We start from the raw sequence: 26,153 nt of genomic DNA on the forward strand, positions 1-26,153 counted from the left end.
ATTGAAACTACAAACATTCCTACTGTATATAACGACATTATGTGTACCTAAATCTCAAGGAATAAGTGTTGGCTTCGGGACAAAAAGAAGATGTAACTTTCACAATAGGCGTGCCCGCTTGAGAGTACCTATAATTTATGATTACATTACAAAACCAAAAGCACCAACAATAATGTTAACAAGTAGAGATTGAACATAACAAGAAGGGGCGCAGACATACCATAATAAGAAATTCTGGAAGTTCGCATCATTTGAATCCTGTATGGAAGTAAAAAAATCTTCACAAGTAGCAGCCTATCCATCATGCCTCTTAAAGTAGAGATCCATTCCCTAGAACACATAGAGTGCACGTCATCACTCCATAAAAAACAATTAGTACAATAACATCATTCGGAAGTAACACAGAATCCACATTTGTGTAAATGTACATATAGCTATAATGCGACAAGATAAACATTTCAGGTTAAGGAAAATCCATGTTCATACTTTTCGAAAACCTCGACTCCCAAGCAAAGTTTTGTACATCTTGACAACTTCAGCTCCCTATTAAGCACAAATACAAATGAAGAATCAAATAACGCAAACTGTAATTATCAAACTAATTCCTAAAAATTATCAAGTACATTGTGTGAGTTCGGTTTCTTCTAAAATACTTAGCTCAAATCAATACACTAAACTAAAAGCTATGATCTTCTCTTTTAAGAAAGCTAATGGTGGCGTAGTGACGCGACTGTTATTCAGTCAATGATACAAGAAGGAAAACTCACCATAGATTATCGGAGGAAGAGTTCCCAGAGTTAGGCTTTCAAACTCAATAGATTGTATTTGGTACTTTCCAATGTAATCTACAAATATTGGTTCTACCGTGCTCTTTATCATACCACATATAGCCTGTACAGAACAAGATTGAACAACAAGTAATAAGAGAGGAAGAATAACCAACCAAAACAACATGTAATCCATATCTCAGTTTCCAGTACAAGGCATGAGGTACAGTTGTGCATATACTTATTAATTGATTATCTGAACTTAAAAGCACCTTATCGAGGTAGGGCCACATATCAGATAGAAACTTATTCAACCAGTCCACCTAAAAAGATCACAAAAAGTAAATCAGTCACTGTGTGGAAAGAAAAGACCGTAAGTCCAAAATATCGGTAAGTGCACAACAAGAAATGAAAAAATCTCCATTAACTTCAATACTCACTCTATCATAATCCGGATTTTTTATCCATTGAGGAATCTCATCCAAAAGATCGTGCAAGGCATTTGAATCCAATTCATGAAGTGGTTTGATGATAGGGTCCTGCCATGTAGGTTTCAAGTGAATATTAATCATACTAAAAGATTCACCAGAAGAACATTTGCAGCACTAACTAGGGAACCGTACCATTCTTAAGTCTTAACTAAATAACATACTTCTAGAGGTAACACATATACTGATGGAGGTTTTAGGTGATGCAATAGGACAAGGACAATATACATGGCTGGGTTCAAGAATTTTTCAGGGCTATGTCAGCATTTCAGAAGATGGTATATTTATCCGGTTTGAAATATTCTTCCAATTACCACGAACAAGACAAATATAAGCTTTGAGAGAGCCCATAGATCCCTACAAGACCAGCCTTGTCTCATTCTGCATAGCTAACGGTCGCGGCAATAAAAATGTCTTGTCCTCGATTTCATAAACAAAAATCAATGTGAATCACGACAGTGAAACCTGACTTTGTAATTGCTTCTAAGATTGTTTGAAAGACTCCCTTTTGCAAAAGCAATAGCGGCGAGGAGACAGGTGAGAGGCGTGGAAACTTATGGGTGAGAACTAGTAAGATTGAGATCTTTATTAAAGAAATATATGAGAATCACTCTGAAAACAACCAATACCATCTAATTTTCAATCGGCAGAAAAGCAAAACCAACCTTTTTTAATCAAGAATATTCTAAAGTAAAACTGAGAGGAAACCGAAATCAAAGTAAACAGATCGAGAGTGACCTTACCTAGTTCATTAGCGATGTCACACCACAAATTGGAGAAGATGACAAGAGGAACCCAAAATGTTTTCAGAAGTTGGAGGCTAGATTGAAATAGAAGATGGATGAAGAGGATAACCAGTCTTCTCCGTTTGTTTTTGGTTGGGCTATTTTTGGTGCAAGAAAAGAGTCCATATGTTTTTTATTTTCTAATTTTTGTTTAAGGGTGGCTAGTCTAGCAAACCAATCATGCACCTGTTTCATTTCTATTTTTCACGGTATTTTTCTAACTAATTAACTTAATTAAAATTAAAAGGAACTATATTAATAATAACACTTATGGAAATCAAATTATAAGTGATTTTGAAAACTTGGCAAAGTCACTTTTAAAGTGGTGTTGAATACATAGATATTACATCACTTTATAAGTGACACGCTGAGTGGCAACACCTTTAAAGTGATGTTGAATACATAGATATTATATCACTTTATAAGTGACACAGTAAGTGACATAAAAAAGTGTTACTACATCACTATCACGACATCACTTATTAAAATGATGTTGTACAACTCTACTATATCAGCTTTTGAAATAAGTGATGTTAAAAAAAATTGTGATAATTATTACATCACATGCTGAGAAAAGTGATGTCATAGTTTTCATATGACATCACTTCAATGAAAGTGATGTAAAATTAGTGATGTCATATGTCATATTTGTTGTAGTGACTTCTGACCAGCTAGTAAACAAGGGCAAATGCAAAATATTTTTAAGCCCTATGACTCAAAGCAGGAGAGAGCGAATCTAGGAGACTCTGGGAATAAATGAAGGAAGTTTGCCAGAAAAATACCTTGATGTCCCCCTCATTACAAGAAGAGTGACTAAAGCTGCTCTTGCACCTCTAATGGACAGAATCAGAAGAAAGGCTTCAGGGTGGGCAGGAACGATGCTATATTTTTAGGGCAGAGTGGTTCTTGCAAGACATGTGCTTAACAGCATTCCTGTCCATAACATGGCTATATATAGATGACCAAAATCAGTCCTGAAGGAATGCGAGAGCATCATAAGAAACTTCATCTGGAGTGGCAATCCAGCCGAGAGAAAAACAATAACAGTATCTTGGGATAAGACATGCAAACCGGTGGAGGAAGGCGGGCTAGGGATAAGAAGATTGCAAGACATCAATCTTACAATGCTCATGAAACAAGCTTGGTGTCTACTAATAGAAGACGGTGACTGGTCATCATTTATGAAGGGCAAGTACACTAACAGAGTTGGGGGATGGTCCAAATACAAGTCATCAACAGTTTGGCTGGAAATACGATGGGCCCTCAAGGAAATGGCTCCACTTCATGGATAGATAGTGAGCAATGGCAAAGATATAAACATATGGAGGGATAGCTGGTTACTGAGGAAACCTTTCTGCGATTTCTTTCAGGAGGACAGAAAGGAGATTATGAAGCTTCAAGCAACGTACTCTGGTTGATTGCATACATGGAGAGGATTGGCATTTGTCTAACAACATGACTCAAGTGCTAAATCACATTGGCATGGAAGCGGCAGAAATTCAGCAGCCACATAGCACCTGAGAAGATGAAAGAATATGGATATCAACGAATAATGGACAATTCACTGTCTCGGCAACACATGAGGACATAAGAGCCAAGGCCCACAAGCCCGTATGGTGTAAATTTATATGGAGTGCACATATCCTACCAAGGACGCAAGGAATAGCTTGGAAGTTGTCTCATAGTGCTGCAAGAATAGATGAGCAGCTGAAAAGAAGAAAATTCCAGCTGGCCTAGCGATGTAGCATCTGTAGGGAACAAGAGGAAACATTGGATCACCTTTTATTTCAATGTGAGCTGGCAAATAGGGTGTGGCAGTATGCAAGTCAGTGCTTTGATCTCAACCAGAGCATGGAATCTCTGAACGATATCATATCTAACAACAGGGTAAGCACTACAGGTCAATAATTCTGGATATGTGGAAGGCATGTTCCCTGACCAGCCTAGTGAGTCTATGGAAGAATCACAACAAGGTAATGTATGACAACAAGGTTTCCAACTTCAGAGAAATCTGTTTGTTGATTCGAAGGCCAACAGTAAGGGCATATCATAAGTCCTCGGGACACATGGAGAACTCGATGAGAGATCTGAAGGTACTTCGAGCATTCAAACTCAGCCACAAACTTCAAAAATCTCCAAAAATCTTTGAATGTTACTGGAATCTTCCCCTGCCTGGAATGTTAAAGATGAATGTAGATGGAAGTTCTAGGGGTAATCTAGGTAACTCAGGGTGGTGTGCTGTTTATAGAAATCATAATGGGGCTTTCCTTGGGGTTGCAGCGGGTGGATTGGGAGTCACTACCAACTACATGGCGGAAACATATGCGATTGTGGAAGGAGTCACAAAAGCTTTAGAAATGGGATGGAGGCATATATGGGTGGAATCAGACTCTTTTGCAGTAGTCCAAGCTTTTCAAAAAGGTAATATGCACTGGAGAGTCGGGGCACAATGGCAGCTAATAAACTCGCAAGCAACATGGATTAATATCACCTCAATCTGGAGGGAAACTAATTCGGGAGCAGATTGCTGTGCCAGACATGGAGCAGGACTAACTAAAAGACAAAGTGTATGGTGGCAGACTCGACCTCCATTCATGAGACATCTTGAGAACCACAACACTACGTACTTTAGATTTACTCACTAAGCACTGTTGTATTGAGAAGGGTACACATTTGTTTTATCCTTCTTAGTTTAGTCATGTCATAATGTTCTTATTTTTTCTTCTTGTAACCTTTATTATTTTAAGTTAATCAATTACCTTTTAGCAAAAAAAACTTAACGGGAAATCGGAAACTAGATACAAAACCTCAACAAACAATTAATAGAAAATCGAAAACTGGATGCAAATGCATTGAACTAACTTCAAAGAATAATTAAAGAGAAATCGAAAAGTATATGCAAATGCATTGAACTAACCTTAGAGCACATGATGTTGAGATTATTAGCGGTATGATATATAGGTGGAAGTCACGATTTTGAATTTATCATTTTGCATTAACAAATATACTTACAAGCTCCATCAGCTCAGATCACTTAACAATTTGCATATCTTACTTTATATTTCTATGTGACCCTTAAGTTAGGTCAAAATAATCTAATCCACCTTCGCGGCTTCGCCACTCCTCTTTGGTAGCGGTAAGGCAATTTCAAGCATAATAATTGCTTGCAATATTTTTACGTATTAATTTAAAAACAAAATTTTATTATCATCCATTCGGATCAGAATCTGAAATTATCAATGAATGCATTCGGGGTTATTTACCTTAATATAATTCATTTACCAGAATCTAAAATTATCAATGAATAGATTCGGGATTCTTTATCTTAATAATTTAACTGGATAATATATAGCATCATGACAAAAAAAATTGATTTATTAAAAAAAAATGTTTTTATATTACCACGGACGGGTTCAAAAGCTAGTATTATACAAAGCACATGCACACTATACTTACCAAATCTAAGTTATAACTACACGAGTTTCTAGTTGTTCACTTTTTTTAAAAAAAAATAATAATTTTGAACTTTTTTTAAAAAAATATTTAGAGGGTTAAGACATACCCACACTGGTTATTCTAGTTGTTCACTTATTTGTTCAAAATTTTGGAATTTAGGTATGTGATATGCTAGAAATTTGACATATATCACATTGAAACTAATTATTTGTTCAAAATTGTAGACTTTAGGTATCTGAAATGCTAGAAATTTGATGCTGGTTAGTTCTTTAGATTTCAGAAAATATCGCAATACTTTATGCCTTTGTCCGTTTGTTTGGCTAAATACAATATGAGTATTAAAATGTAGGGTCTTTTAGGTTTTGATCCTCCTAAATAATTGGTATTTGGGGTTTGGTCTGCACTAATCAGCTTATTAGGTTTTGGTCCTCCTGACTAACAGTCAACCAAGTTGACTGTTTGTTGACTATTACTATTTTGTAAATACTCATCATACCCTTACGTGTGTACGACACGTGTCAACTTGGTTGACTTTTAGTCAGGAGGACCAAAATCTAATAAAACAATTAGTGCGGACCAAACCCCAAATACCAATTATTTAGGAGGACCAAAACCTAAAAAGACCCAAAAAAAATAAACACGTATCAAGATCAATTAGTTTAGAAGGACCAAAACCTAAAAAACCCCAAAAGAAAGTCGAAGAGTTTAGTTTAGTTTTCATTTTTTCCTACCATATTTTTAAGATTGTGATAATACACGTCTATATAACAATGATTTATATCAAGTTAATATATACAGTATGGCGGGCAGGTTCCACTATGTAAAAAAATCATGAAATACGATTAGATTCAAGAAACAATAACACCCAAATTTCTTAACCCACACTCAAAAGAGGCACGTGTCAATTTGGTTAACTGTTAATCAGGAGAACCAAGGCCTAATAAGCCAATTAGTGCGGGCCAAACCCCCAATACCAATTATTTAGGAGGACTAAAACCTAAAAGACCCTTAAATTTGGGATAGTTCTCTATATGCGGAATCTATTATTACAATAACTCACAGGTGATGTTGTAGGAATTTTGTGAAGGCTGGTTATGCAGTTATCTTTCTACATCGACGGTGAAAATTATTTCTTACAAGCTTTTGAGTGTGGGTTAAAAAATTTGTGTGTTATTGTTTTCTTGAATCTAATCGTATTTTATGATTTTTTTTTTTTACAGTGGAACCTGGCTGTCATACTATATAGATTAACTTGATATAAACCATTGTTATACATACACATGTATTATCACAATCTTAAAAATACAGTAGGAAAAAAAAAAAAAACCGTCTTCCACACCCTCGCAGCACTACTTGTGCTGCACCACCACCCACCGTCCACCACCCTCTTCCCTTGCAGCGCCTACACCACCACCCACTATCCACCACCCATCGCCACCACCATCCAGCACTGCAGCCACCACCACCGGTGGTCTTGCAAACAGATCTACACACAAACAGAGCAACATCACTCGTGCTGCATCCCCATCGTTCACCACCCACCGCCATCACCCACCGTCACCACCATCGTCATCATACCAAAAACCCGACCTCATAGCAACGGCGCCACCACCATTCTCAGACCTTCCACCCTCCGATTCCCACCATTCTCAGACCCTGCAACCACCGATTTCCACCGCACCACCAGCTCAAACCGCCACCCAATCCCACTCCTTCCATCACCATCCAAGCACCGCACCACCATCATCACACCAAAACCCTGACCTCGCAGCAACAGCGCCACCACCATTCCCAGACCTTGTAACCACCGAATTACACTTTTCTCAGACTTTGAAACCACCGATTTCCACCACACCACCAATTCCAACAGCCACCCAATCCCACCCTTTCCATCACCATCCAAACACCCACCACCCACCCAGCTTCCAAACAAAAACGAAAAACAACCCCATAATTCTCACCAGCACCTTAAAAAAATTTTAAAAATAAAAAAAATAAAAAAATAATAAATTAATTTAAAATAAATTAAATTATATTAAATTGTTGGTTGTTTAAGATTAGCTAGGTTTGGTTGGTTGTTGGTTTTGATGGCGTTGGGTTTGCTTCGATGCTAGGTTTGTCGGTTGGTTTTGTTGGAGTTGGGTTTGCTTCCATGATATGTTTGTTGGTTGGGGTTGATTTATGGTAGTGCTTTTGTTTGTTGTGGTTTCATATTGGTGTCGTCTGTTTTTGGGTTTGTTCGAGCATAGGGTGTCGTCATCATGCTCTCTCAGAAGAAGCATGTGCATTGTCCTTTTCGTGAGTTTGACAAGTGCAAAGATGGGGCCAATGGTGGTGGCGGCTTCGGTTTTTCAGATATCGAAACTCACATTAAGAAACAGCACTTGTGTGGTCAGGGAGATATAGATAGCCTGCGGGATAAGATTAAGAAGGACATAAGTTTATATTTATCCCTTCTTAATTTTTTGAAAACGGTGAACAAATGGATATGTGGCCACTGTCTCAGCATGCATGCATTAACCATACCATGTCGTCATTCAGGAGGCATCACAAAACCACCAGAAATGACTGATAATGGAGAGTTGGGATGCCTTATTGTCGGTATACCAGAACCACCGCCTATCCCTATGACTATGTAATCTACACTCACATCACAAGGAGACGCTAGTGCTATCCCAAGGCCTCTGGGTGTTGTTCCCTCTCTTGATGAGACGTTACTTGATAGGGCATTCCGTATACCCTTTCGCACTGTGAAAAGTATACCACGTGCATGTCGTTTGGCGTTTTCTAGTGCATTGAAGTCTGCTCTCTGGGATATTACGGTTGATCCTAGTTCAGTTTTGTTATGGGTTCGTCTTCTCCTTCTCCCGTGCTGCACTCTACAGGTTTTCCAACCACAGAATCGTCAGGAACGTCGATCTGGTACGAGGAAAAACCTTCAGCAGAAACAGATACTCCATGCGTTGACGATATGGAACGAGCCTGGTGGACTGTTTCACCTCTTAGAGTCTGCAGTAGAGCCTCCTTCAATCCAGCCACCCCAGCGATCTGTTTCTACTCAGAATGTGCGTCGATGCTTACAGAAGGTTGCTGATGGACATTTTACGGCAGCGGTAAAAGTGTTGTCATCATCAGGGGTCGCCCCTAACTCGGCGGAGACTATCCAAGCATTAGAGGAGAAACACCCAGTGCGACAACCACCTGTGAGACCAACTGTTCCTTTTGCCGAGCATCCTTTATTTGTAGAGAGAAATACCCTTTTGTCATGCATTAGGTCGTTTCCGAAAGGCACTTCTTGTGGCGGGATGGTCTCCGAGCTCGGCATTTGTTGGATGCTATGAGTGGTCTTTGCAGCAGCTATATCGTCGATTTGCTAGATGCATTGAACCCCGTGGTAAATCTTTGGTTCTGAGGGACAATGTCCACGTACCGTTAGCGAATTTATAGCGAGTGCTCCGCTTACTCCACTTCTTAAGCCGGATAACGATTATTCGGCCCCATAGGCGTGGGCATGGTTTGGCGTCGTTTGGTCTCTAAGATTGCAATGAGAGGAGTTTCCAGAGATGTGGTTGGGTACTTACAGGATTTCCAATATGGTGTGGGTGTTTCGGGAGTGGAGCGAGGCGATTTTGCACGCCAACCATATGGTGTATGCTAACCATATGGTGTATGCTATGCTTCCGGTAGATTTTCGAATGCAATATGGTCTCATGTTGAAAAAGGTTCGTGATCCGATAGATTTTGCCCCTTCGCTTTTAAGATGGTTTGTCGGACCATCATGTTGAAAGGTCTCACAGGTTAAACAATCCCCTGCCCTTCTATTTGCCCTCGTGTTGCATCCTCTTATTCTACGGATCCAATCTTGTATTGTCGGGTACTTTAGGTGATGGGACTCTCGGGGGGGATACGAATGTGGCGACAACTTTGGGTATGATTCCGGGGAAGAAGGACCTTCTTATGGGTTGGTTCTTAATGTGGCTAAAACCGAGATATTTTTGGCCATCACTAGATCCACGCCGCTCTACTCCTGGTCTCTTTCCTTCAGATTTGTCCCATCCTCAGCAGGGGGTCAGGTTGCTTGGAGGTGCAGTTAGCACTGATGCATCTTTTGTCATGGGTCTTGTTCGCAAGCGTATTGACAAGGCTATGACTCTGATGGACTATTTGGCTGTATTAGAAGATCCACAGTGTGAGTTAGCACTCTTACGAGCTTGTGTTGGGCTCTCTAAGTTAGTCTTCGCGATTCGTACTTGTCCACCATCTTTTTTCAGAGAGGCAGCTCAGACTTTTGATCGGCATCTCCGCAGTGTTCTCCAGGGTATTGTGGTTTCTGATGGTCCTGGCTTCGGTGATTTACAGTGGCGTTTATCGACACTCCCATTACGTCTAGGCGGTTTAGGTATTTATTGTTGCCACCGATGTATCTACGCTTTGCTTTTGTGGCCTCCCCACGTCCGACTTCGAGCTTCCGTAACCACATTCTTAGGAGTTGTGGCCCGGCACCTTTGGATGAGATTCTTGATGTTGCTAGCGGTGCATTGAGTCTCCTGTCTACCCGATTTTGACCTCCTTCTATGGTCGTGAGTGCTACCGTCCCCTCAAAACCACAAAAAGTTTTGGCGGAAGCGTTCTATGGTAAGATTGTTGCTGGTCTTGAGAGGGAGTTTGTGTTATCTGCTCGTCAGAAAGCAGTCATTGGATGCTTACAGTCAGAACATGCAAAAGATTTCCTACTTGCTATTCCGATGGAGGGACTTGGACAGCGCATGTCACCGGTAGAGTATCGTTCTATTCTCCGGTACCGCCTCATGATTCCTTTGTACTCAGATGGTGGTCTATGCCCTGTGTGCAAAAAGAGTAGACTAGATACTTTTCGGGACCATGCAGCACATTGTAGATATTTCCCAGGCTTCAAATACCGACATGATCATGTCAGAGATATTTTATGTGATGCATTTTGGAGGGCTGGGGTACAGTGAAGAAGGAGGCTCTCGTGAATTTTCTCACCGATCCGAATGAGGGAGATTGACACTTCGCTGCGGATGTATTGATCTACGGTTGGTCCGAGGGGAGGCATCGCGTGTGTTGAATGTAACTGGAGCCTCTCCATTAGTAGGGCTTGGGAATGGAGTCTTTGAGGTGGGAGAAGCAGCTAATAGAGCAGTGGTAGGAAAAATTGAGAAACACGAGGAGGCTTGTAGAGCTAACCAACATTGTTTCATTCCTTTCGGTTTTGACACCTTTGGTTTCTTGGCACAACATCTGTTGAGCTCCTTAATAGATTGCGTAAAGTTATGGACCGCGAATGTAATGACCGCTGGTTCTAACGAGTTTGTTTTTGGGAGGATAGGTTTTGCTATTCGAAAAGGACTTGCTGGCTTGACTTTGTTGCACGCTTGTCCTAATTATTTGTAAAACTTCGTTATCATTATTAATAAAATTTTCAAAAAAAAAAAAAAAAAAAAAAAAAAAAAAAAACTAAACTAAACTAAACTAAACTCTTCCATTTTCTTTCGGGTTTTTTTAGGTTTTGGTCTTCCAAAATAATCAATATTTGGGATTTGGTCCTCCTAAACTAATCGATCTTGACATGTGGTTTTTTTTTTTTTTTTTTTTTTTTTTTAGGTTTTGATCCTCCTAAATAACTAGTATTTGGGGTTTGGTCTGCACTAATCGTTTTATTAGATTTTGGTCCTCCTTACTATAAGTCAACTAAGTTGACACATGTCTCACACACGTAAGGGTATGATGGGTATTTACAAAATACCAACAGTTAACTTGTTTGACTGTTGGTCAGGAGGACCAAAACCTAATAAACCAATTAGTGCGGACCAAATCCCAAATACCAATTATTTAAGAGGACCAAAACCTAAAAAATCCTAAAATTTAAAAACAAAAATTAAATCTGAATAGTACAAGGTTTTTTTTTTTTTTTTTAAGTTTAATTTATTAGTGGGAATGAAATAGAAACAGAAGGCGAGTGAGATCCTCACACTAGCAGTAAAAAAACTAGAGAGGTTTAGTAACCAATGACAGAAAAAACCATAGAATCTAGAGCCCATTGCTTGGAACGTGCACGCTCAAAATCATATAATATAAGCAAACGCATAGGGATCATGGGTTAAGGAAAAGCACACGCATGGAATGTAGAAACAAAGTTTGCAGTTGCAAAACTGGCAGATGTATATAACGAGGTAAGTTGTACTGTTATAAAAATGCTTCATAATTCTCTTCACTCTCTTCTCTATGCTTTTGTCTTTCACTCTTTTCTTTGGACTTCTTGGATCTCCCATACACTGGTCATCATGATGGGGGTTCATATTATCAAGGGAATTCAAATGTCAGTTATTTTAAGCTAAACATTCTTGCCTAAACTCAAGCATGCCTGATTCTTTCAGACAAAGAAGCCCAATGTGACTTGGTGTTCCACGCCTTCATAATTGTAGGTTTGTCAGTAGAACAGTTCGATCAGGTTGATCAATATATTCGTTATTGGATCAGTTCTGAAACCTTCGATCATTTTAAGTCTATATATTCTATAGATTATGCTAACTAGATCATTTTAAGTCTATCTATAGGTTATGCTAACTAGATCCTATACTTTAAAATAAAACAAAATAAAACAAGGATACCACTGAATGCACTGATTCAATACAAAATTCGATAATGGTCCATTGATATATATTTAGAAAATCCACATGAATTGAGTTTGATGAGCTCTCTATCAGCAATTGTGCTTAGTTATTGCCGCTAGAGACTAAATCAGCTAGTTCATTATCTATAAGGTGAAGAATCATCAATTCTGTGACCAAAATGTGGACGTATTTAGCTTTTTGAACACTACACCATTTGGGCCAAACAGAAACGGATTACGCCGGTTTCTGTTAGGCCCGTCCCTAAATTGTGAAAAAAACTACTGGGACTTTTAGCCTAATTTTAAGACGGGCCTAACATAAATGGGCCCATTCGTTCTTTTGTTCGGCCCAAATGGTGTAGTGCTAGCTTGGTTATTTCGGAATCTGTAGAACCCTGGTAAGTTCGGCTAAATATACTTTTGATAGAGCATATATAAACAATTAGACAGGATCTAATTCTAACCGCAAAGGGTATTTGTAGACACCCCATTTTTGCAACCCAGGCATAATTCATTTACGATTTTGTGTTGAATTAAATTTGATCATATAAGGTGATTTGTATTCTCGAGTCTTCATTTCTACATCAAACTTTTTCTTTTTCATCTTCTATTAGCGTCTTTAGACTCTCCTCATCATATTCTATCTATAGTTGAAGTTTCATTGTTTTCTGAATTTCAAGCTGAAAATGACCAAAATGCCTTTGTAACCCTTTGGAGCCCAAATTTCGAATTTTCCACTATTTCTTTGGATGAGATTATTTCATATTTGAATTCCCCTCGAAAGTTCCTTCGAAATGAGTACAAGCTTTACTAGGTTCTTCTTGGATTTCTGAAATCCTAATCTTACCCTATCCTGTTTCAGCCCGTTGTGCGCGTTGTCAAGTGCAATACATTTTTGGAGTAAGATTTCGACCCAAGGGTATTTTTGAGAGTTCATAGACCTTCCTAACGAGCTAAGAATCTTCAGCTAGTTATTCAGAGCTAATAGCCTAGTAGTCTTCTTTTCTTGAGTGTTTATCATTTTTCTTTCTAGTTCTTCATTTTAGTCATCTTTTCTCCTAGTTCAATCCTGCGTAGAAGCTTCATTTCACCAAAAGTTGTTTCTTCTCCCAAATCACCTGTTTCAATCCAAAAATCAAGGTTGTCAATTCAAGATCAAGTTCATCGTCATTATTAATCATTCATCATATCATTCATCAACAATCAATAAAGATCAACAATCAACAATCAACAATCAAGTATGAGGCAACATTCCAAACAAGATGACATCTTTCTTACTATTTTATTTTAATTAGTATTATACATGTTAGGATTATTTTTTTAGTTGTATCATAGCATATAGTTATTAGTCTTTAAATAATTTAGTGAAGATCATCCAACTTGGTAGTTAAATTTCAAGTTTTCTTCATTTGCTTATCTCTAAACTTTATACCTCAATAGAAGTAAGGGTGGTTTTTACCAGGAGAGTGTGGGTGCCTAACACCTTCCCACATCATACCTTGACTCCCGAACCCAATAATCAATCATCTAGTTCAGGGACTAGTCATTCACATAGATTTTACTCAACTTTTCCTTAATAAAGTTAATGGCGACGACTGACGACTCTAAAATCAATTATTGCTTAGACCTAGGTACACATTTTTGTGCATACAGGTTTTCTGGCGACTCTACTGGGGATTCCCCTAGAGAGTCAGATTTACAGTATCTTTTAAGGTGTTTCAATTAAGATAGGAAAGAAGTAGGCTTATACAAAAGCCAGTTGGAATTGAAGACTTGGGTTAAGGTTATCTCATGCAGCTATTAATTAACTCAATAATTGAAATGGATAATACACTAGCCAGTTCTCCTCAAGGATCTCTGCCACTAGCATCTTTGCCAATAGTTAGTTCCCCGCTTATCTCTCAAGATGAGCAATCACTGTGTAGCAATGGACAATCTCCCCATGGAAGGAGTCAAAATCCGATATCACTTCCAGCCGGATCGGAGGAACTAATGAGACAAACAATGGAGAGAATGTTTCAAGAAATGATACCAAAATTCATGAACATGGGGGCAAGGACAACTGTCTCAAGGGCAATCCACTCCACTGCCACCACCAAGGTTTGATCTTAACCTAATACCTACTGCACAAACCCAGCTACTTACTAGGAATTTCACACACCAATCCACCCAGCTACAACTTCCTATACCATCAGCTCATACTTCAAGCCAACCCATCTCTTATATCGACCCAACCTACATGGCTCAACCAACCGTTCATCATTCATACTACAACCCAAACCAATATACATCCACACACATGTTCACCCCAAACATATCCCAACCCATGAGCTCCACTCCATTCATGTTCCCTCCTCCATGCATCACACAGCCACCGTAACCTACCACCAACATGAACACCCAAAGCCAAATATCCATAATCTAAGGCCCAATGGCAAACAGATTGAAAAAGATTGAGGAAGCATTGACAAAGATCAAGGTAGACGAGTTTGATTTGTCTATATCCACAAATCAGAGTTCCACATGGTTTCGAATTCCCTAAAATGGAGAGATATGATGGAACTGGGTGTCCTAAAGCGCACATGAAGATGTACGCTAGCTACTTGCAACCTATGGGGATTGGGCTAGAACTATTGGTCCAACTATTCCAGAGGAGTTTGAAGGGTGTGGCACTGACCTGTTGGATAAACACAGATGCTCAGAAGATAAAAACTTGGGATGAACTTGCAATAGCTTTTGTGACGCATTTTTCATACAATACAGACATCCATATGGGTTAGAGACAATTGGAGGCCCTCAAGCAAGGTCCAACTGAGACATTCACCGAGTATGTAACCAGGTGGAGGACCAAGGCAGCTCAAATTCTAGATAGGCCATCAGAGACAGAACAAATTCGAATGGTGGTAAAAAGTTTGAACTTCGAATATGCAAATCGATTGAATCTCAGCTATCATCCATCTTTTCAAGTTTTGGTTTTGGCAGGGACTCAAATTGAAGATGTTTTAGTTTGTGGAACTATGACCTCAATTGCATCTTCAGGTTCAAGTGTTGTTCAAAAGAAGAAGCCACCTTCAGTCACTGTTAACAAGCAGAAGGACGCACATGCCGTTGCCACATAAGTCCAGCCTCAACCCCACACACAGATCCAGTCAGAGGTGACAACTCATCCTTCTTCCAATCAGGTTGCTTTCCCTCCAAGACAGCAAGACAGTGGTGTTCCCATGCAACAAAGGCAGTTCACAAAATTGGGCTACCCAATACAAGTTGTTCTCAAGGCTTTAGTCCAACAAGGCATGCTTACTTTAAAGCATCCAAGGCCTCCTCCAAATCCACTATCATATTGGTATAAACATTGTGATTTCCATCAGTCTCTTGGATATCATACAGAGAAGTGTGGAGCTCTCAAGCATGCGATACAAGTTTTGATCGAATCAAGGAGAATTGATGCATCATATCTCAGTACTCCAAATGTGCAATGAATATATTATTGTACTATAATGAAGGAGTTCACACATTATATCCTGTCAAAAAAAGTCCGACCTCATTTATTACCCCACTCGAGCAAGCATCCAAGGTTAGTGCCATGTTGCTCTTCAAGTCATTCAATTTTTAAGATGCAATTAAAAATTACAAAGCACATACACAGGTAAGGCCCAAGGTTATATCATTGGATGAACGAGTGGCGCCTATATTTGTTGAATCACCAATTAAGAAGGCATCATCACCGGTTCTACCTCTGTTGCATGTTCCAGATAAGGAGTTCGTTAAGCCCAAAGAGGAGTAGATACTTCACAATGTTCTTTACAACAATTGATGCATCATGACCCAAATTTGTTAGAAGGTTGTGTAGAGGCCCAAGAACCGGTCCTTGAGAATTCTACCAAGTCTTTACTTGATCCGGGCCGGTGACCAAGATTATCAATACATCTCCCTGATAGATGATTCAAAAGATTATGGTATTGATCGAGCTCTTTGACATGTTTTGTCCTCCTATTTTTTATGAAGAAGATTGTATTTCTGCTATCAAGATCACTTCACTAGAATACAATCAAGAGGACTATAGTAATGCTTTCGCACTACCTTTCTTTGAAAACCGGCTCATAATGGCTAAGCCGGATTCCAATATTAGGCGTTTTAAGAGTCTTACTCCTAATCTCAAAGACTTGACATCTTCCTCACACTTGGAAGATCATATGCGAGCTCAAGAAAATCGAAGTCATTTGCCATCGCAATATTCTGGCAAGTTATTCTTCTAATCATCCTATTGGTATTTTGTGAACGGGACTACTCTATGTTTGTCTCTTCAAGATCTAGTTGTCATCAAAGCTAAAGCAAGTTAACAATGGAGAGGTTGGGAAACACCACCAACCATGATCATATGAAATGGCCATTCGATCATCACCATCACTTTCAAGCTAGGCGCACGTCTAGGCACTCATGTGTCTTTGATGGCATTCATGGGCTAGACCCAGGATGGAAACCTGACTTCTTAGGGTGTGTGGCGTACAAATTACAGAGCATCAAGAAATTTGATATGATGCTCATGGAGGTACCACATCATTCAGAAAATTTATCACTCATGCATGGATCGGAGCTGCAACATTGGTTGAGGGGTTCCGGATCAATTTCTCTCATATATTTGATCCAAGTCTGCTATTCAAAAAAAAACACAAAAACAAAAATAAATCAAATCAAATCAAATATTTCAAAATTCCAAAATTCCAAAAATTAATAAATCAAAATTTTAAAAATCAAAAAAGTTTTCAAAATCCCGCAGATATGATTTACCCACATGCCTTAGAGTAAGATGATTGGATGACTTATGTAGGTTATTGACCCCTCTCCCCTGACAATGAAGAAGAAATGGACAATGATGATGTTAAGTTTATTCTTCCTCACGAACATTATGAGGACTGACCGACTGACGCCAATCATCAAGGAGTCAGAGACAATTAATCTTAGCACCACAGAAAAACCACGCAATGTGAAGATTAGTACAAACTTGACCCTTTTCTGAGAGTGGAAGCCTGAGCAAATTACTGAAGGAACCCTGGTTATTATATTGGCACAAGATTACTATTGGTCGGAAAAAAATGATTGGTGAGGAAGCAAGTTCAGTAGTCGTGTCTAAGAAGATTTTTCAAATGTCAAATATCACTTATCATAAGCATCGAGCATTCCGTATTTACCCTTGTGGAGAGGGAAAAGCTCCACTACATCATTTGATCACTTTCCCTACTGTAGAAAGGGCAAATTCTACAATCTATCAGTCAATAGCTACTTAGCCAATCATCCAATCAGTTACCCTACCATGGAGAAGGCAAACTCCATATTGCATCATTATCATCCATTTGCATCGATCGAAGACATGAGAGCTATTTATCAGAAATGTCAGCTTACTTGAATCTAACCACATCAAGAGAAATGCCAAGAATAGTTCAATTATAATCAACAGTCATTGAATAATATGAAGGGGCATATTACGAAAGAGCAAGGGAAACCTGGATACTACTAGAAAATCATGGAGACGGATTGTTACAAGTGCAAGTAGAGGAATGGATCAATAACCTAATCACTAAATGACGGGAAGTTCATACCTAGTTGGGAGGTCCCATTCAATATCAAAAAGATTATACTTAGGAAAGTTGTGATCCTCACTAGTCTTGATGGTGAGAAATTCTCAAATCCTTCCAATGCCAATCAGTTAAAGAGGTACACTAGTACAAAAAAAAGGTTTTGTGACTGCTTTAAAATGTTATTTGTGACTGTCGTGTTCGAAACGGTCACAAATGGCAGAAAAGGGTTTTTGTGACTGTTTTAAAAAGTTTTTTATGACGTGCGTTTTCGAAACAGTCACAAATGGTTTTTTTTTATAAACAAGGTGTATGTGTGTGGAGAACTATTTGTGACTATTTCACTAAAATAGTTACATGTTCCCGCATTTTTGTGACAGTCATAGTCATAGAAGACCAAATTCTAATTTTTTAGTCCCGCCCACAATTGTACTAAAAACTACTTTGAAGCCCACATTCAGTCTCCTGGCCCGCTTTCTTCAAACACTTGTAGGTTCGTGCCTCTAAGAAATGCTTCACAAAAAAAAGAAAAAATAGAAGAAACAAAAAACAAACAAACAAACAAACAAACAAACAAGCTAGATGAATCGCACGATCTCTCACGACTCTTTCTTCACTTCTGTCGATTAGGATTATTTCGGTCGAACCCGATTCTCAGTATTCAATAGCTATCCCTTTGATTAATTGAATATATTTAATTGAATTTCACAAAGTCAGTGTGGCTAATGACTAATTGAACACAAGGTTAGTTCTCGTTTCTCTCTAATTTGATTTTGAACTTGTTAGTTGCACTAACAAATTTTGTTTTTGATTTCTATTCCGGTATGTTTTTCAATTAACCGTTCATTCCTCTCTCAACTTAAATGAAATCAAGTAAGATATGGGTTTTCAATTAACTGTTCATGCCTACTTTACCTCATTGATTTGCAAATTGTTATGCTTATATAACCCCATTTACCTGAAATTTTCTCTGAGCACAATATCAATTAAAATTATATGAACCGAGAAATACAAATTAACCCCATAAAATGTTAGCTTAGGACAATTACAATTTTTGCTTATTTAACTGAGGATAAATGTTTTCACTAGTTCACTGTAACACCAGATGTCTTGTATAACATAATGTTGTGTCCGACTTGAATTTGTGAACCGGGGAATTTTATATTGGCTTGCTAAAAATTTTATGTACTTTGCTTAAGTTTATGGTAATGGAGATATTAGCTGCTTTATGCTCATTGCAAGCATCCACCAATCCACCATGAACTAAAACCTGATTTGTGTTCTTATGTTGTAGTTTGTATTTACAATCAGGGATCACCATCTTTTTACTGCTACAAAAGTAGTTTTTTATTTTTGGAATGTTTAATAGCATTAACAATTTGGCTGCTATGTTCTCATGGAGGTGATTCCTTATGCTTCTGAATGTCTCTTTTGACGAGAAGATTTTACCGACCACATATGGTGAATTAAGGCCTCCTCTCAGGAAGCATCACTTGAAGGTACATCCTCACTCTTCGTAATGAGTTACTGTAGTTTGGCTATTTATTTATTAATATTTAATTTCAGCTGGAAAATATAGCTTGGTTACAATCCAAAATTGATACTCTGGGCTTCTAGAGAATTGGTAGACCTCTCTAACCTATTATTAAGGTTGATAATATGTAGACCTTAAACCATTCTTCAATCTTATCCGAGTAGAATACAGGTAAGTGTCTGATGTAATCGAGTGGTTGTGCATGTTTTGATGCCTTCAATGAACTGTCAAACTCCAATTACTTTGTTTCTTGAGATATTAGTACGTTATACCATTTCATGTGTGATAGTAAAATCATACAATTTGTACCAGAAAATCTTATGTTTTACAATAACATATACTACATGTCTACATCATGAAAAAAAAAGAAAAAAAATACATTTCTTGCAGTTTGTTTACTTGTGAATATATTCTTGTAGCAAGAGATCGTACTTCATAAATTTTTAAACAGTAATAGTATTGGTTTCATACATATTACATAGTGATAAATCATGTGTACTATGCACAACTTTCATAGTTCAGTTGGTTAAAGTGGGTTTCTTTTATTTTTGGCCTGAAGAGTTTTGGACTTCTTTCTAAGTTTTCTTCTGTTGTGCTTCTATTTTTTAAAGTTGTTTTTAATTTTAAACGCCTTTCCCGCCTTACAAAAGGAGCCTGCCTAAGCAGCACCACTGATGCTGGGCAGGTCATGGGTGGACTTTATAGCAGGCGAGGCCCACCCAGGCGTTGGCGTTTGCAGTATCTTATTCATTGTAATTTCAGTTTGTATTCTCTTGAAACCCTTTATTCTTATGTATGTTACTGATAAAATTGACTTGACTGGGTTTTAACTATTTTAACCAGATATCAACCTTCATTTACTTGTTTTCCAGTTCTTATGGTGGTGAAATACTGTGCATTGTGTTTAGTGCCCCCCCCCCACTGTCCTCTTCTTCTTATCACAGGCCGGCTTCTCTAAATGTCTATTCCTATCTGTCAAATTGTGGAGTTTTTTGCCGTGGTGTTGGGGATTCATAATGAACTTGCTGAGAAAGAACTGGTTCGTGTGGGTGCGATCAAGAGAATTCTAAATCTCATTTTTTAGTAAGTAAATCATTATTTCATTTCAGACCAATTCCTTTAAGGTTAGTGGTTATAGTTTCCTTTTTTTTTTTTTTACAATGTATGCAGGTATCCGTTCCATAATGCATTGCATCACCTTGTAGAGAGCATAATAAATTCCTGCTTGGAGAGCAAGAATTCTTGTATTGTTGATCATCTTTTCCAAGAGTGTAATTTACTTGGAAAATTTCTCCAAACAGACAGTCATCCCATTCTCCGTTCTCTCCAGTGATGTAAATAAGGTACTTTACACTTGAGCAACTCATTTAAGAGTCCATTGCATTGTATTTTTCATGGAATATATGTTATGCTCTTGAACAGGGATTTGTTGACCCATTGTATATTACCAAATGTTCACTTCCTGAATTGATTTCTAAGCCATTTGTTTCGAGAAGATTTGTTACTTAGTGGACTGTTATAGTCACCTAATGTTCCCTACTTTGAGTTACTTTTTGGGCTTGTCTTAGGACAGTTTGTTAGCTGAAGGTTTGACCAACTCACTTTAGGCCACACATGTACAGGCCATTGTAGGCCACAACACAGCCACTTCAAGCCACTGTAGGCCATATCACAGCCCACTGCAGGCCACTTCAAGCCACTTTAGGCCACAACACAGGCCACTTCAAGCCACTGTAGGCCACTGCATGCCACTTCAAGCCACTGTAGGCCACAACACAGGCCACTTTAAGCCATTGCAGGCCATAACACAGGCCACCTACAAACCATTTCCAGTCCACGTACACATAGGCCATGTTGCGGCCACCCTTGCTGCACATGACAATATAATATTTTATGCTAATCTTTTATTCGGTTTCTGAATCAGGAACAAAGGAAACGATCTATGCACTTCCTTTGGTGCCATGATTGGTACAATTATTCAAAGTGGTCGACTTAAGTTTCCATATGGACCAGAATTATTCAGAACTAACATGGAGTTTTCATACATAGAGACAAATGACATGAAGAATGTTTGTAATCTTGAATCTGTCGAGTCTCCTTGTATGGTTGCATATATGAGGTGATAAAACTTACATTGTTACTAACTATTTTATTGAATGTTTAGTGCGTTTATAAAATGAGTTGTTGTCTTCACATTTCAGATGCTTGTATGAGAAATTTGTAAGTTCTAGAGATGGATATATATTTGTCAACTAGGCTGTCTTTAGTGCTGCGGATTCAAAAGCAAAAACTAAATTTGTTCTTGATAGATTGAGGAAAGCAAACATGAATGAAATTGTTTTCATTCCTTCCAACCCATGGTATGGACATATATTATATTGGTTTTGTTGAACTCATATTTGGTTACAAGTACATATTAAATGCTAGTTAATAGCTTGTTCGGTTTTAGCTTCCATTGGATTGTGATTGTCATCGACATGTCTAGTATGGATGTTTATTAGTTGGATTTGTTACATGGTAAATGCACCGGTGACATAGAAATCATTATCAACACGTACGTAACTATTTCCATGTGCATTTATTGCTATACATTTTTTATTATATATGTACACTTTTTTATTTATTATATTGAAATTAATTGTTTAAATTTTTAACTTGAAGTGCATTGATAGCTTTAAGAGGGATCCAAGTGAATAGAAGTTCTCAAAAACCATGTTGGCACCAAATCAAGGTAAACGATTACAGTTACTATTTATGTATGTACTTTATGTATAACATCCCTAATTCAATTTCATATTTTTGCAGGGCCCAAGACAACCAGATGGTAAACAATGTGGTATTCACGTAATGCGCTTCATACGAGACATAATGAGCGATCCTTCTCCTTTGCCATTGAAAGTAAATAAAATGTCTCTCACATTTTAACTTAATTTATGCTTGATATCTTTAGCAACTGTGTTTTTAACTTTTTTTTTTTTTCTATTTTGCAAAATATTAACCTTGTTGTTTCTTATATTTCAGCTAAAAAATCTTAGCAAGAAAAAGGCCTTCACCGATAAAGAGATAAATGAAGTTCGAATGGATTTGGTTATGTTCATCCAAGAATGTATTATGAACTATCCTTAAGACGAAGATGAACCGTAAGGCTGAAGACATATATGTGGGCGGGTGATCGATTTTGACGAGATTAGGTTATTTTTTCATTTGGATTTGGATTAGGCTGATTATATTTATATGAATTATATTGGAAATGTGTTATTTACTTCATTACGTTTTACAATTTAGTACAAATATATATTGGTTATCCAAGGGGATTGGAATGTTTCAATGAAATTAGCAATATATATGAATGTTACTTGAAATTTAATGGATCATATTCAAGTATGTAGTTTATTCAGGTGTGTAGTTTATTGCAGATTCCCAATTTTGTGAGTTTTCATATATATATTCACATTTTTTTTTCTTTTTTTAAATAAAAAAAAATATACATATTATGGTTTTACCCAAACCGTCATGACTAATGGTACTTTTTATAACCGTTCAAAAGAATGAATGCATAAGAGCAAGTCCAATGGGGGGCTATATGAGCTGCTAAAGGCAAATATAGCACCCCAACCACAAAAATGTCATTCCAATGGGGCTGCTAAAAGAGTCTTAAATTTGGAAGGAGTCAAAAACTCAGCTAAAGTTAAGACCTTCGCTAACAGCTGCTATAATAAGTTTAGGAGACGGACGACATAGTTTCTGCTCGTATGTGTGTTAAATTTTGATGGATAGCAGAAACTGTGTTGTCCGTTCAAAAAAAATTCAACTTAAGTTACAAAATAATGGACGGACGGCAGAAACTATGCAATCCGTATCATTTAGCAGCCCAATTTAGCAGTCAAAAAATTCAACTTAAGTTACAAAATAATGGACGGACACGATTGGGTTGGTTTTTTGATTTTGGGGTGTCAAATTTGGCTGGCCAAGCTAAAAGGCCTATGTGGCACCTTTTAACAGCCCAATTTAGCAGCTCCCCATAGGACTTGCTCTAACAGTTTATTTAAAACCGTCACAAACGATATGATTTGTTGTGACGGTTTTTTAGTAGTTGTTACAGTTTTTTATGGTAGAGATAGGCTAGTCTAAAATAAATATTTGTGACGGTTTTGGGGGGGGGGGGAATGACCCTTACTCCATCACGATTTTGAAAAAAAAATGACAAAAGACTACAAAAGACTTTTTGTCACTGTTTTTAAAAGTGATATAAAGCCTTTTTTGTTGTAGTGGTACTATTCATGACCCAACCTTGTTTATTTTAAGATAAAAAGTATAGTGGAAGCCTTAGAGAGACGATGGAACAGGCTATTTTTACCCGATATGTTAGCCTAAAAATCTAACCTAATGACATATGTTTTCATTAGAAGTGCCCTTTTGAGCTGGCGCCTTAATTAGCCCATCCTTTCATCCCCACAATAAAAACCTATGTCCTTTAGGAAACCAGATTTACCCTAAACCTACCTATAGTTACTCCAATCCCATTTTAATTTATAGAACTTGTCATGTGATAAGAGCCCAAAACTGTAGTATTAACTTCCTAACAATAATACTTTTAGACCAATTATGCGAATAATAAATAAGAGTTAATACTGATTACGTACTTTTATGTATTTCAGGCATTGGAGTCAATTATGTGAAATGTGTCACTTTGACGAGATAAATGACCAAGGGTTGGTTGCTAAGAAGTTCTATGATTAAAGGCCAAGATTCAAGAAGAAAAAGCCTTTTTAAATCCCGGTCAAAGCTGAAAAGTCAAAGTCAACGTGGGCAGAAATAACACACAAAAGTCAGCACAACTTCCGAAGACCGTATCTTTGGACTCAGACCTCGAATTGGCGTACCTTATTTCAAAACGACCGGCTCGGAAAGAGGTTTCCAATAGTCCAAACCTTGACCCAATCAGAGGAGCAAATGTGGACGAAAAGTCTATCGAAGAAAAATTCAGCTGAAAAGGCCTCTATGGACTGAATAAATTGGATTTTGGGCTCGATTTTCCGGCCCAAAACATGACTCCTCAGCCCATGCACGAAAATGTGGATCTGGTCTCCTCTATTTCAACACACAAGACTTAACTCTGAAGAATACTTAGCTTAGAGTAGAAGGTAGCCATTAGAGAATAAGTTCTAGATCTAGTTTTGAGTTTTATTACATTAATTAGTTTTCAATTATTGTTTTAGATCTAGTTTTACCTTTCAATTAATTAGTGTTAAAACAAGTAGATTATTATTTAGAATCACTATTGGTTTTATAATAAAGTATTAGTTTTCATTTCAATTTAGTTATTGATTAAATTCTTATGTAGTTTTAATTGTTTTAAATTCATAAATTAGTTGTCTTTATTTCATAATTAGTTAATCATAATCTAGTTTAATTATTAAATTCATTATAATTAATTTCGATCTTAGTTGTTAATCATTTCATAGTTATTAGTTTCGTTTTGAATTATTGATTAGAATCTTTATATTATTAAAGTTAGAATCTTTATATTATGTCTTGTTTGAATTCCATGAGAAATGATAGTTTTATGAATCAAGGCTAAACCTTCATTAGAGGGGTTTGATGAAGCCTTGATGAAAACTTGATTGTGTAGTGTAAAATCGTTGTAAGAGTCTATTCCACTCTAGAAGGTAGTTGATTCGCCATGAGAATGGGTAGAATTTCCTCACATGCTAGTCATTAGTTGGTAGAGATTGCCATGAATGATTAAAGATTAGAACAACCAATTCTTATCGTAAGAACGTAAGAATTTGATTACAACAATCTATGCTAGTTTATTAAGTTGGATTCAAGGTGGATTCAATCCCCCCTAATTCTTTATCTAGATTCAAACCTTAGTATTTTCCGTCATTTCGTTATTCGTATCTTGTTAGTTGAATTAACATCGTAGTATAAATTCCCACCATTACTCTCACTAACTTTGGTTAAGACTGATAACTTTAGAAAACATTTAATGCTAAAGAACTAGAAGTGGAACGAATCTTTTACTCCACTCTATTTCGATAGATTCAAGAGTAGAATAATCTTTGATAAACAATACACTCAAGTCTAGTTTTAGTTTTACTTATCTATGCGTAATTGTATTCATAGGTGAAACTATCTATTTTACGTTTATCAAATGGCGCCGCTGCCATCTTAGTTCCCTTTAGCATTGTATTCTTTAGAATTGTTAGTTTTCCAAAGTCCCAAAACGCACCCACCCTTGTTTGATTCTAACTGTGGTTGTCCATTTCAAAGACTTGAAATTTTTCTCCATGAGAATTACGGAAGGCGACCGCGCCCTAGGCAAGCTAAATTGGAGCGCCACCCGCACCCAAACGCCTGGAACTCCAGTTTTTAGCTGAACGCGACCCGCGCCTTGCCAAGGCAAAACTCGAGCGCCCCCCGCGCTGAAGCGCCTGGAACTTGAGTTTTACTCGAGTGCGACCCGCGCCCTACTAAGGCAAAACTCGAGCGCCCCCGCGCTGAAGCGCCTGGAGCTCCAGTTTGACCTAAGTGCGACCCGCGCCCTACCTAGGCCTATTTTGAGCGCGACCCGCGCCCTCTGCTGAAACTACCCGATTTCCACAGGTTCGTTTCAAACTTCCATTTCTTCAAGGTTTTCAGTGTTCTAACTTGTTATATGCACTGAGCTCGTGTAAATAAGACGTTATTTATAAGCGAAGCAAGGAGGCATTCAGGTACTCCTTTCTTCCACACCTCGCATCTCCTGTTAGAGGTTCATACTAGCATATCAAGATTGTTTGGAGTGTTGTTGTGTTTCGTTAAGATTGGTCTTAGCCTTGCATGAGATTAAGGTCAGGCCGAAGAAAAACGCCTAACGTAATCAACCGGCAACGTCAACAAACACGCCTTTCTAAGTATACCACTCACTACA

General features: G+C 37.8%; 1 protein-coding gene and 1 long non-coding RNA gene across 4 annotated transcripts; one reads left to right on the plus strand and one right to left on the minus strand.

Annotated features, from left to right (window-relative positions):
• Positions 1-766: 766 nt before the first annotated feature.
• Positions 767-1,315, minus strand: LOC147479532 (uncharacterized). Its single transcript, XR_015204383.1, has 3 exons — positions 1,208-1,315; positions 1,040-1,090; positions 767-891 (listed from the first exon to the last, which is right to left on the minus strand). It is a non-coding gene; the product is annotated as an uncharacterized LOC147479532 (long non-coding RNA).
• A 16,883-nt stretch (positions 1,316-18,198) lies between these two features.
• On the plus strand, positions 18,199-22,557 carry LOC147479533 (uncharacterized). 3 transcript variants are annotated; one of them, XM_086577962.1, is made up of 9 exons: positions 18,199-18,447; positions 19,106-19,202; positions 19,270-20,320; positions 20,408-20,580; positions 21,162-21,356; positions 21,439-21,597; positions 21,899-21,968; positions 22,043-22,135; positions 22,259-22,557. In XM_086577962.1, exons 6-9 carry the CDS (start codon positions 21,563-21,565, stop codon positions 22,361-22,363), a joined length of 303 nt encoding a protein of 100 aa, XP_086434088.1. In that variant the 5' UTR covers positions 18,199-18,447; positions 19,106-19,202; positions 19,270-20,320; positions 20,408-20,580; positions 21,162-21,356; positions 21,439-21,562; the 3' UTR covers positions 22,364-22,557. The 3 variants fall into 3 exon arrangements, 2 of the variants coding, with proteins under 2 accessions (XP_086434088.1, XP_086434087.1); XR_015205020.1 differs by lacking the exon at positions 21,439-21,597 and having other exon boundaries at positions 22,043-22,146; XM_086577961.1 differs by lacking the exon at positions 21,439-21,597.
• The last annotated feature ends 3,596 nt before the right edge of the window (positions 22,558-26,153 follow it).

This window comes from Coptis chinensis, chromosome 8 (genome assembly GCF_015680905.1).
Source record: "Coptis chinensis isolate HL-2020 chromosome 8, ASM1568090v1, whole genome shotgun sequence".
Classification (NCBI taxonomy): domain Eukaryota; kingdom Viridiplantae; phylum Streptophyta; class Magnoliopsida; order Ranunculales; family Ranunculaceae; genus Coptis; species Coptis chinensis.

Bases quoted from the DNA above. Each gene is read 5' to 3' on its own strand.
- LOC147479533 (XM_086577961.1), top strand. From the start codon at position 21,199: ATGATTGGTACAATTATTCAAAGTGGTCGACTTAAGTTTCCATATGGA. The intron at 21,357-21,898 runs GTGATAAAACTT...TTTAACTTGAAG, and splicing joins TGTATGGTTGCATATATGAG to TGCATTGATAGCTTTAAGAG. The intron at 22,136-22,258 runs GTAAATAAAATG...CTTATATTTCAG, and splicing joins CTTCTCCTTTGCCATTGAAA to CTAAAAAATCTTAGCAAGAA.